Source organism: Mytilus trossulus, chromosome 8 (genome assembly GCF_036588685.1).
Source record: "Mytilus trossulus isolate FHL-02 chromosome 8, PNRI_Mtr1.1.1.hap1, whole genome shotgun sequence".
In the NCBI taxonomy this organism is placed as follows: Eukaryota; Metazoa; Mollusca; class Bivalvia; order Mytilida; family Mytilidae; genus Mytilus; species Mytilus trossulus.
This window is the reverse complement of record NC_086380.1, coordinates 46,177,726-46,191,091: the sequence shown is the minus strand read 5'-3', so window position 1 is coordinate 46,191,091 and position 13,366 is coordinate 46,177,726. Positions and strand designations below refer to the sequence as shown.

Genomic DNA, 13,366 nt, shown 5'->3' with positions numbered 1-13,366 from the left:
GGAACAACAAGAAGAGATACAGCCCCAAGAAGGAGATGTCCCTGAACTATTAGAAAATCCGTCTAATACATCACAGTCAGATGAAACTCCCGAGGCTAGGCGAGTACGTGACCTCACAGAAAAAGGACAAGGAGCTTTCACTGAAAAACGTGACAAGTTCTGTCAGGAGCTGGAGGCTCTCTGGGCCGGCATTGAATCCCAGTTATTGGAAGTAACAACGCCTCCTAACGAGCTCCAGCAACTCCTCACAGCTCAGGACAAACTAGTTAAAGCCTGTAATAACTATCGTAGGCTCACAGATGAGTACCTTGACTTTCTGAAAAGGACCAGAACATTGGAGAGTCAAAAAGAAATTGATGCATGTAAACTCTCTTTGGATTTACGTCTATCCAAAGTGGAACTTGTAATGAAAAAACTACACGAGCATCGCCTCGCCCTAACAAAGGCCAAATCCACTAAAACAAAGACCTCAAAAGGTAAGAAAACCTCACGCAGCGGTAGCTCTAACGTGTCAGACATGTCAAGCCTAGCACGGAGAAAGCGTGCCAAGGCAGAGGCTGCCAAGTCTAAAATAGCCTTTGTAGAGAAACATGCCATTATCCTACAACAGGAAGCAATGTTAGAGGAACAAGCCCTGTTCAGACAAATTGAAATGGAACAGGAAGCCACACGTAAAAAGGCAGAAATGGAGCAAGAAGTCGCTCAACGTAAAGTTCAACTAGAACAGGAGGCTGCTCACAGAAAAGTGCAACTAGAACAGGAGGCTGCTCACAGAAAAGTGCAATTAGAACAAGAGGCTATGCGCAGGAAGGCTCAAATGCAACAAGAAGCCGTACGGGTAAGCCGTGAAAAAGCCGAGCTGAAAGCCAGATTTAACCTTCTTGAAGCACAGAGAGAAGCTGCAGCCGCAGAAGCCGAGGCTCGTATCCTGGAATACGATGACAGCCAAGCGTTTAGCGAACTACCTGACGAAAAGGAAGACCCGCTCCAGCGCGTGCAAGATTTCGTCAATAAACTTCCTGTATCAACTGTTGTAAAGGAAGTAACAGAACCTCAAAGGAAAAAACAAATTCCTGTTAAGATCGAGCTGAGTCACGACGCACCAGCGTTCGTGCCATCCGTGGCACCGAAGTTGCTGTCACAGACATCTGCTGTCTTGCCTTCCAATAATAAGTCACCGGAAGTTACCTTTATCCCAGATCTGGGATTAGTAACCGGCATACAAAAATTAGGCCTTTCAGATGAGAGCCCTACTGAACATCAAAAACAGGGTGTTAAAGAAGCGATCCCTGTCTTACGCATAAAACAAGACTTTATAGAAGAGATCCCTGTTTCACACCAAAAACAAGGCATAGTAGAAGAGATCCCTGTTGCACACCAGCAACAAATCAACTTTACATCAGAGATAACTAGATTCCTTTTACGCAAGGACTTGCTTTTCTCCCGATTAACAAGCTTTAACGATCGGGCAGAGTCATTTCATACTTGGAAAGCAAGCTTCAAGAACGTGACTGATGAGTTACAAGTCTCCGACTCAGAACAGATCGATTTACTGATCAAGTGGCTCGGTCCAGAGTCTGCTAAACACGCCATTAGCATAAGAGCGTCGAACGCTAATAATCCTACCATAGGTATACAGAGATTATGGAAGAGGCTTGACGAGCGGTATGGTGCTCTAGAAATGTTGGAAGCCTCTCTCAAGAGTAAACTTGAAAAATTCCCTACCTTAACAAATAAGGACAACGCACGTCTCTACGAACTGTCTGATATTCTATCGGAAATCGAATATCACAAGGAAAATCCCAAGCTGGGATGTTTGCTTGCTTATTTCGACTCTTCGTCCGGGATAAATCCTATTGTGGAAAAACTGCCATACGGACTCCAAGAAAAGTGGATTACAAGGGCTTCAAGATTCAAGTCTAAATATGAAGTTGCCTTTCCACCTTTCACAGAATTCTCTGCCTTTATCAGGGAAATTAGCAAAATTAAGAACGATCCTGGGTTCATCTTTGGGTCAAAAGCAACATCAAATATAAAAGACGCTACGCCAAGGTTCACACCTCAGACGTCCTCCAAAGTCAACGTCCATAAGACGGCTGTTGAACAGCAAACTGAAGACAGCAGTCAACAACAAGATCTGTGTATCCTACACAAGACAAAGCATACCTTGAATGAATGCCGAGCATTCCGAGGCAAACCAATCGAGGAACGCAAGGAACTGTTAAGACAAAACAATGTGTGCTACAAGTGTTGTGAGTCAACCACACACAGAAGTCGGGACTGCAACGCAAGTATCAGTTGTAATGAGTGTGGTAGTGAACGACATACCACAGCACTTCACATCACTAGACCACAACAATCTGAAAAATCCCAGTTTAGCTCACCCAGACAAGCCTACGGCGGGGAGCTAACACAAGTCTACGGCGGGGAGCAGACAGAGTCAGCTGAAACAAAGTTAACCTCTGTGAGTTCGATCTGCACAGAGATCTACAAAGATCATAAGAGCGAGAAGTCGTATGCTAAGATATTACCTGTCGACGTGTACCACAAGGACAAGACAGACAAAATTATCAGGATGTACGCCATTATTGACGACCAAAGCAACCGGTCTCTTGCCTCGCCTGAATTCTTCAGTCTGTTCAACGTTCGGGAGAAACCTGTAAACTACTCTCTTACAACATGTTCCGGCAGAGTAGCTACTTCCGGGAAAAGAGGAAAAGATTTCGTCATAAAATCTGTACATAGTGACGTACAGTTTGATCTGCCTACATTAATTGAATGTAATAATATTCCCAATAATCGAGACGAAATTCCTACTCCTGAAGTTGCAATGCATCATCCTCATCTGACAGAACTCAGAGGAAGCATTACACCACTAGAGGAACGTTGTCAAATTCTACTCCTAATTGGAAGGGACCTTATAGAGGCACACCACGTCCTTGAACAACGCCTAGGACCATCCCGAACTCCATTTGCCCAAAAGTTGAGACTTGGTTGGGTCATAATTGGAAATACATACATTGACAAGCAAACTGTTCCTATTGAAGTCAACACAAAGATAACCAACGTTTCAATCACGGAATCAAAACAACGTCTTGCTTCAAGACCGGAAATAGCCGTCAAGGACAATAATCCAATTGTTGTTCAGTCTAAGGACAAAAACTTTCAAACGAATGCCAAGGTCGCAAAATCGCATTCAATACAATACCTTGAATGTACAAGACCTAGTACCAAGCCTGGTAAACGCACTAATTCATCTAAAGGGACATTACTCGCGTCAGTAAAAGCAAAATCTTTGACCTCGATAGAAAAATCTATAGATAAAGAAAACTTCATTCCGAAATCAACAGGACCTGAAGTTCATGGTGAGGAAATCAGTAGCATTCAAAAATATATTCCGATAGAAGAACCTATTGCCAATATCAATATGCCTTTGAGCAAGCAACCTCTACTCCGAGGAGGAAGCAGAATTGCCAAATCTGACTTGAATTTTAGTGAAAAGGAACCAGTAGTCTTATCTGGACATCATCAGAAAGTAACACCTTTTCTTGGACATTACTACAACACAATCAAACATAGAGGACCCCACTTCATAGATAGAACAACTGGATCAGCAAGATGGAACGTTAGAACGAAACGCTTAATTTCGTTGGATACTCAAAGAGATGTGACATTTCGCCAAACTGGAATAGGATCAAGTATTAGCTCTCGTCATACCCATCGGAGGACCACCTTCAACCGTCGTCGCCGTCTAACAACGTTGGAGAAAACAGTTCCTACTATCTCAACAGCAACTATGGAACATTTTGCGAATCACAGCAACCGCATTAGAGAGATCCTTCTTCAAAGAACAAGAAACTGCGCCGAACCCAGTTTTCCGTGGAATTAATCTATTCTGCAAACTTTATAGTGAAATGTCGTAAGTTGAGACGTGATATTTCTCACACGACCTATAGTGGTTATTTCATCTGTATATATTCAATTTATATTGGGATTTATTCATTTATCTAGATCTTATTCTCATTCGCAAATAGTTTATAGAATAGTGATATCAGATAGACATCAGACGGGGAGTATTCTGTTACACCGTTCCGTAATTTATATAGTTCGTTTGATTATATTCTTAATCTGTTTATGTGTTCCAGTCTAGGAGGATTACTCATCTTTAACGTTAAAACATCATACCGTCGCTACCTTTCCCTCACTCTCACGTATCCGTTACAGGAAAACTGCAAGGTCATTACGATCACCAGGAACATTTCGTTGAGACGTCATCTTGGACACAATTCGTGGCTAACAACAGAGTGAGTAAATTCTACAACATTGTATTTGAACCGTTCAAATTGCTCTCTACATATTTGAACCTTTTCTCCGTGAAATACTTGAAATGTAACCGTTCTTGAAGTACAACATTTTCTTGCATTCAACGGACTGTGCTATCAATTACCTTTGACATTTCGTTATAATAACATTAATTGAACACATTGTAAAATTGTATTTTATTTGTTTTTCAGCTTTTTACCATTTGTTAGATTGACTCTTGATTAAAGTATCAGCACCTGATAGTCTTTTCTGCTTGAGCCCAATCGTCGGTTATACTTAGTGGTCAGGCCATTACAAATAAACTCATTATAGATACCAGGATTGCAATTTTATATTTGCACCAAACTCGCGTTTCGTCTGTACAAAAGACTCATCAGCAACGATCGAAGAAAACAATTTTATAGGCCAAATGACGTACGAAGAGCATTGAGGAACAAAAATCCCTAAAAGTTTTGCCAAATACAGCTAAGGTATTAAAACAATATTCCCTGGATGTTAATGTTCAGTTACATCGTCTGAAGTAGCGCCACTTTCATAAATAAAAGATCAGGGTGAAATGATCAAACACTACGTTCTATCACGGGATCTTAATATGATGTATCTGTTTGAACTATTATAGTAACAGAAGTTACAGAAGTTAAGCATATGGTATACCTATAATGTTTGATTAACAATAAAACTTGATTTCAATCTGAGGTAAAAGATATAAACATCAATAACAAAAAAACATAAGTTCATTACTGTTGGTTATCAAAAATAGAAGCTACTTCATTTGATATAATCTAATGTTGTTATAAATCAACAAAGTCTTAAGAGTTTGGAACGACAGCCGAATTTTTACATGTTGTTTATCCTTAGGTAATCTATCGAGCTGATCAATACAAGCTTTAATCTTCTATAGAATAATGTACATTACGGTTATTCCTTGACGTATATGTAATGTAAACTCGCTTTGCTGTCGTTAACATTCTTTGAACCTCGTTTTACTCTGAAATGAATGCCGAATGGCGTTCGAGACATATTTTACAGCAATATGTTATTTTCCAACATCGGATAACATTTTCTTCTTGACTCTACTACTCAATATTAAATATTTAAGGATACGCATACAGAATGAATGATTTGTATGTTAAAATAATTATTCAAAATTCCACGAGTGTAAGAAATTCCGTATGTCGATGTTTTAAAAAGGTGATGTAACCTAAGGGTTGAATAGGTAAATGCCTATAGTCAACCTGGACTTGAAAATCCCGGCAGTCACTCATTTGTAAGAATATTAGGTCATATCTGGTCAGTACGTTAAAAGCGATCGATTTTGTAAAGAAAGTGCTGCACGCAAATGTCCATCTTCATAACGCTTGAGAAGATCCGTATTTACTTGTTATACTTAACAGAATGTCTACTGTGTGTAATACCCACATTTCCCGTTACAGTGACAGACAGACATGACAGAGGAGCATGATTAATGTAAAACAAAGTGATTACACGGTTACACCACTGTTCCAGGTTATGGGAGGGTTGAGATACCGCTAACATGTTTAACTCCGACACATTCTGTATGTATGTGCCTGTTCCAAGTCAGGAGCCTGTAATTTAGTATTTGTCGTTTGTTGATACGTTACATATTTGTGTTTCGCTCATTTTTGTTAATAGATTAGGTCGTTAGTTTTCTAGTTTTACATTTGCCGTTTCGGAGCCTTTTAAAGCTGACTATGCGGTATGATTGTTATTTCTGTGCCATTTGGTCTCTTTTGGAGAGTTGTGTCCATTTGCAATCAAACCACATTTTTTTTATGATTATTCAGTGATGTATGCAGCTAAAATTGAAATCATATCTACAAAACTTGGTCTAGGCAAAGTGAACGTCTTATTGGTAAATTTACCCCTGCATGCAAGAAATATACATATTCCACTCCCATGATTAATACCAACAGAAGGCAGATACTACAGGGAGGATTGCATTTAACTGAGTAAAGTATTATAGAATAGAAAAGACACACGAACTAAGGAGTATCAATCCTTGATACAAAAATTCAGTATATGCACAGCAAAATATTTTTTAGGAAGTTTTATCCGTAGTTTAATTTAAAAGACTTACATTTGAAGTTTAACATGACTTCTGGTATTATATTGTATTAAAACACAATGTCTTATTTATCTATTTGCTTTCAAACTTTGATATCTGTTAATTCTTTAGTTGACTGGCAAGATGAAGCAGATGAGCGGAAAGCCAGGAGAGGCAATTATAGAAGCTGCCATTGAAGAAAACGCTGATATGATTGTGGTAGGGACACGTGGTCTAGGCAAAGTGAAACGTACATTCCTTGGAAGTGTTAGTGACTATTGTGTACATCATTCTCCTGTTCCAGTTCTTGTGTGTAAAAGAGACCACCATAAGCATGATAAACATCATAAACATCATAAGAATGATGAACACACAGATGATGACCAGCCTGATGATAAAATTAATGATATTCATTGACAGAATTGGCATATTCCGATATCATACAAATATCTTAATTATCCCCAATACAAATGAGTATGTTCATGTGTAGTTTAGTATATATTGCGTATCATGTGTATTCTTATATGTTTTATATGTCTCTGATTAGCTAGAAAAGTTAAAAGTGAAAAATATAGATATACCTTAACGAACAATGTGTCATTATTTTCATTGAAACAATGTTATATTTTCACACAATTAAAATGCTCAAAACAAATTCACCGTCCAAGGTATAAAAATTTACACTTGAAAAACTCGTCCATTTGTTACAAATACTTTTTCATACAGTTTCCCGTGTGAACAGTTAAACAAATGATTTGGATACACAGTAAACAAAAAAAACAATCAAATATTTCTATAACCTTTATATATAGTACACACAAAGTTATATACATCTACATTGCCCAACGTGCGTAAAACGTTTTCAAATTTTCTAAACTAACGAGGCACGCGACACTTTTAAGTACTCATGACAGAAGGAAAATCAGTATATAAAAGTTATTTGAGTAAGACTACATGCAATGCATTTACATCATATTTACATGAAAGTTTCATTTTATATTTACTAATGAAGTTGAAAGTCCCTATATTTATAATTATTATTTTATAAAGAGTAATCTATAAAGTGTTGTCATAGAAGATACATTCAAATAAATGTTTGCATGTTGAGGTTTCATCTTCCAAACTTTAACATAGTTAATTTTCATGGCTGTCTCTTCATCACCATCAAAATCTCGATTCTGATTCCACGTTGGATACCAAACATCTTTTGCACTCCAGAAATCTCTTGTCGCGTAGTCTGACCTATCCTGCCAAGGTTTTGGATACGGATAGTTCAACCATTCGTCCTTAAAATGTGGATATCCACCCACACCTACGTCTAACACTAAATAAAACTAAATGGAAAAAAAGCAGTAAAATCTTTTGTGTTTGCCAATTTTTACAGCCTTGACAAGAAACAATTACGAAAAAAAAAATACATGTCATACAGAAAATAAAGTATTCAGCAGTGAATTTGAAATCGGGAACAACAAAACCGTTTATTATGTCAGATGAATAGTATACAAATTTCGATCTAAAGTATAAAAACATAATACCTAGTAAAAAAATATTGTTTAAAAATTAATCATTTTATAAGCTAGACTGAAAAAAATGTCAGAAAACGTATATTGTTTCTTTTTTTTGGGAAATTTACAATTATAAGACAAAGAACTGAATTGCTCTAACTTTTTGTCTATACTTTTGTCTTATTCGGTTATATCAGCTTTTTAACGTTTGTAATCACGTTTTGGGTTTAAAAGTATTTTGGAACTGAGCATCAATGAAGATCCATGATTGTCAAAACGCGTATTTTGGGTTCTAAAATATGTAACGTTTAATCTTATTCTAAGCTCAGGATCAAGGTTTAAGGTAACGATTCAAATATTGATGCTATTGTCACATTGCTTTTAATGTCAATATAAACAGGTGCAATGAATAACAATTGACAAAACCTGTTCAGCTCCTTTTACAAAGCGAAAAGTAAAGCCAGTAATTTGGTTTTTTTTGGGTTATCTGAGCATGAGAATTGAAGATACATTGGCCAACCATAAATATTTATTATCAGAGTCCCAGACATTTTTTAAGTTAACAGTTGTCCAACCTATTCTACGTGTTTTAAGTGATAGTATTTCGTAGTGTCCAAGGCAAAGTAAAATCTCAAAGATACTGAACTCCGTGGAAAATTGATCAAATGGCATAATCAAAAGCTCAAACATCAAACGAAGAGATAACAAATGTCACATTCCGGACTTGGCATTTTTCAATAAATGTTTACTCTGATTACGAAATTTATTTTTCATCTTTCACATTTTCTTGACTAACATGACTGCTGCCAAAAGTATATTTTTTCCTAAGATTGAACGCTTGATTCAGGGAAAATAATATACATGTAGGTAATTATTCAGTTATATCTTTTTTTTAAAACTCACTATAGATAACTGGCTTATACAAAAAGCGCTTTTCGTCTATATGCGATTGTATTACCATTTGTTCTTTAACCCTACATTCTCCTGACGTCAGAATATATTTGCATAGTAATTTCCAAAATGAAAGGTACACATGTTCTTAAAAAATTTGTAAGGGTTCCGCGGAACCCAGTGTCTCGCCTACTTTTGCTGTAAATCGCAGGCTCAACAAAAATGAGGAAAAAATCAATAAAAATATCCTTCTGGATGCTATCTTATGATTGTCAGAAGCTTCTTTCCAAGTTTGATAAAAATCTAGAATAGTTAATGAATCTAATAAATGTTTTGAAAACTTTAACTGCAGACTGTATGTAATATTAACTGGAAGAAAATCCATTTTAAAGTAAAATACAGAAAAATGGAGTTATCGTTTTATAAATTTACTTTTGGATACTATCTTATGATAATCAATAAGCTTCTGTCAAAGTTTGGTACAGACACAGGATAGTTTAAGAAAGTTATTGAAATTTTAAAAACTTTAACCACAGAGTGAATGTTATGTTTCCCTGCAGAAAAAAACTAAGTCCATTTATAAGTAAAATACGGAAAAAATGGAATTCTATTTTTACAAAATTTACTTCTTGATACTATCTTATGATCATAAACAAGCTTCTGTCCAAGTTTTGTAGAAATCCAGTATAGTTTAAGAAAGTTATTAAAATTTCAAAAACTTTAACCACAGAGTGAATATTTGTGGACGCCGCCGCCGACGACGACGACGGAATGTAGGATCGCTTAGTCTCGCTTTTTCGACTAAAGTCGAAGGCTCGACAAAAACTAACTAATCGATTCAATTGACTACAATGTATTGTTGCATATGACGTGCCTCTGTTCTTATACATCCAGTCATTGTGTTATTGTGCTATAGTAAAATTGTATATACTTGTCTTTCATTTTTGCTAATGCGCTTTGTCTACATATCCTTTTGTGTTTCTTTGTTACATATGATGTAGATCTGTACTTATACTTATACTTTTAACACAACCATGGTAACGATGAATATTTATAATTGTACCTCTTGGTCCAACGGTGCCATTTTCGAGCCACCACAAGTTTGTTGCCATGGATTTGTCAATCCGTATGTTTTGTTGAATTCTCCAATTTTCCAAAAACCTCTTTCATTTGGATGGACTTTTAAAATCTCTTTACCATCTACTTCAAACCTAAAACATTATAGCAAATCACATTGTTATGGGCATTTAGCTTTACAATTGCACATTTGTCAATGTGTCGCTAATCAAGTCGACAAAGTAATTTCAGCCTTCATTGTCATCTTTAAAATAGGTAGATATGGTATGACTGCATATGAGACAACTATCAAATTGAAGTGGATCTAAGCAAAAGAAGATATGGCATGATTGACAATGAAACATATTTCTAGTTTCTCGAATACATTTTAATACCATTTGTGTTGAGTCTAATTGTATAAAATGAAGGAAAACATTGAATGCTGTCAGACCTTGGAATTTATTGCATTACACACCAATTAATGCTTTAACACAATTCGAAATCCATAGAAAAGTATGAAAAACAAACCCCTGGGATATCAATTTCGTTTTGGTATAACAAATTTAACTAGATGATTTGGACGTATTATCTGTGTAGACATATGACGCGCTAAAACTATAGAATTAAATGTCATATTGCATCCACAAACAACACCGTGTAAAGGAATCGTAACTATCAATTTCGTTTCGGTATACCATGTGGAAGTTTGGTTACCAAAATAACAGAGCATTTAATGTTAAAAAATACAAATAAAATAAGAAACCCAAACCATTTAGAGAATGCTAGATCCAATTTAAATGCTTTAGAGAATGTCAACATTTGCTTTAAATCAACATACAACTAAATTTTAATAGACTCTCTAGAGTTGATCTTTTAAACTCGTAAGTGTGTTATTTGATAATACATCTGTGTATTTCTTTGCTCAAGATATAGTTATAGCGTTCTGATACCTGATTTCTTGCTCGTTCCACTCCACTGCAAATTTATGAAATCTGTCAGCAAATGTTTCTGATGTTAAAAATCTACAAATCAAATACTAGTACCATTATTTTTCCCCAAAAAATAAGATAAATATTATTACAAGTATTTTAAGCTTTCTTTTTTGTTGTTGTGTGAATTCAATGGAAAAGATAAAAAATGAGAAATAATTCATGCAATAATATAATTGCAATTTTTAGCACAAACTAAAGGATTGCCAACTCTGTTAATGCGTTTTGTATAAAGGCATGATTGCACTTGGTTTTTTTCATGTAGGGATACCTTAAATTACCGAATCACATGTTGCTTGTCAAAACAATGTCACAGCGATCAATTATCAATTAGCCAGAGATGAAATTCTTATAAAAAATCCGTTTTTACTGACTGGCCGTAACTACCCTTGAGGCAAGTGAGGCAATTGCCTCACTAAAATTTCGACACTGATATTTTTTATACATATATAAAAATATAATAGTCATTCGTTGTTCTGTCTCAACCTTAATTTCTATAACTTATCATCATTCCTTTCAAACTATTCTTCCTGGATATAACTTAGCATCTCAACGGGTGATGTTTCATGTGTACTATTGTTTTTCTGTTTGTCTTTTTCATTTTTAGCCATGGCGTTGTCAGTTTGTTTTAGATTTATGAGTTTGACTGTCCCTTTGGTATCTTTCGTCCCTCTTTTACAATAAAATAAGTGTAAATGAGCTTTCTTGTAAAGATACTCATACAAGTGAGAGGTTTAGCAAGCTAGCTAGAAAACCAGGTTTTATCCATCATTTTCTATGTAAGAAAATGTCTGTACTAAGTCAGGAATATGACAGTTGCTATCCATTCGATTGATGTGTTTCCGTTTTTGATTTTACCATTTGATAAGGGACTTTCTGTTTTGAATTTTCCTAGGATTATTTTTTTATTTTACTTTTTTCATAATTAAATGAAATGTATTTTCATGACATTTCTTGAAAAGAACATCTGACGAAAATGCTTTGACAGTATTTATATTAAAAAAAAACGGTTAACAAGCCGAATGTAATCGAAAATCGCGGGTAACCAATCTACAAAGAATTATCAAATTAAATTATGATAATGTTAACCTCTAGTTCGTGTTTGAGTACACATTTTGCATGATACTATTTTTTTTTTGGTAACATTGAAATTTGGCCCAATTCTTACCTCTTGTTTCAACAATATCAATTTCTCCCGACGTTGGCCAATCTCCATAAGTATTCGACACAGGTAACAATTTAATACCTATTTAGAGATGACATGAAATAATATTAATGAGCAAAAGGAAGAACACATATATGTATATGGCAAATAGAAACCTTAACATTGAATAAATTAAGAAATTTCTACTTTTTATAATTTTTTAATTAATTTGTTCAAACCCTACAGTTTTCATTAATTGGAAATATTCTAAAATAATGTTTCCTGTCTAAAACTAACATTTATCTGATGATATACATGTGCAACTATCGTGTGGAATGCTTTATAAATTAAGTGTGATCGCCTGTGGTTGTAACTTCGTCTTTGTTAAAGTCATAATAAACGAGAGACCGGTGAAAAATAATGTTATTCAAATTCTTGAACCAATGCATACAAACATCATAAACTTAGTCTTCTGTACACGATTTTATCAATTTTTTTTGCATAAATTTCGTATAATCGTCAATTATTTTTCTTTCGGTCAGTGTTGTTGTGAAAATATGGCAGGTAATTAAAGTTCGTGTTTTGAAGCCGACGTTGTCACCTATTTGTCAACAAACAACAAAAAAGCATGGATATTGAGCACGTGTTTAACATGTACAATCAGATAATTGTTTATTTTAAGAACATCCATGCGTATTGTGATCAATGGATTTTTACGCGATGGGTCACACTGAGGTCACTTTGCATACGGAAAATATGTCGGGGAAGGAAGCAATTAAAATAAAGTAAACTTCTTCTAAACATGAACAAATCAAAGAATTATTTTCAGAAAAAATAATATATGTACATCAGTTTTATAATGAAAACTATCAAAAAAATAAACCAAGAGTTTGTGTATTAGTTTTATAGTATAAGCAATTTGGCGGGAAATGATTCTCTCTAGAGTTTTCCATACATTTTTTTCTATACAGATTAGACCGTTGGTTTTCCTGTTTGAATGACTCTACACTATTCATTTGGGGTCCTTTATAGCTTCCTGTAACCAAGGCTCCGTGTTGAAGACCGTTCTTTTACCTATAATGATTTTTTTTTTACTCTAACAAATTGTGACTTGGATGAAGACTTGTTTCATTGGCGCTCATACCACATCTTTTAATATTTATTGCAAGATTATTGGCTGTGATTAATTTTGACCGTTTTCCAAAAAAATAACTTTTTTTTCAATTGTGGCAATTCTGTGTAATCAATACTTGAATATTTATTAAAGATATTTTGTAATTGAATTTCCATTTTGAAAAAAAAGGAAGTATCACATCTGGTTACCCACCAGCAAATATCCAATCTCCTTTTGGCATTAAGGCCTCAACTTCAACTCTTCCATATTTCATTGTAA

General features: G+C 35.1%; 1 protein-coding gene and 1 long non-coding RNA gene across 2 annotated transcripts; one reads left to right on the top strand and one right to left on the bottom strand.

Moving 5' to 3' along the window:
• Positions 1-235: 235 nt before the first annotated feature.
• Positions 236-6,501, top strand: LOC134681032 (uncharacterized). The gene is made up of 2 exons (XM_063540409.1): positions 236-4,304; positions 4,515-6,501. The coding sequence occupies exon 1, from the start codon at positions 407-409 to the stop codon at positions 3,887-3,889; it is 3,483 nt and encodes a 1,160-aa protein (XP_063396479.1). The 5' UTR covers positions 236-406; the 3' UTR covers positions 3,890-4,304; positions 4,515-6,501.
• Positions 6,502-7,176: 675 nt separating this feature from the next.
• On the bottom strand, positions 7,177-10,885 carry LOC134681033 (uncharacterized). Its single transcript, XR_010100555.1, has 3 exons — positions 10,791-10,885; positions 9,848-9,995; positions 7,177-7,722 (listed from the first exon to the last, which is right to left on the bottom strand). It is a non-coding gene; the product is annotated as an uncharacterized LOC134681033 (long non-coding RNA).
• Between the last annotated feature and the right edge of the window lie 2,481 nt (positions 10,886-13,366).

Coding starts and splice junctions, on each gene's coding strand:
- LOC134681032 (XM_063540409.1), top strand. CDS start 407: ATGAAAAAACTACACGAGCATCGCCTCGCCCTAACAAAGGCCAAATCC.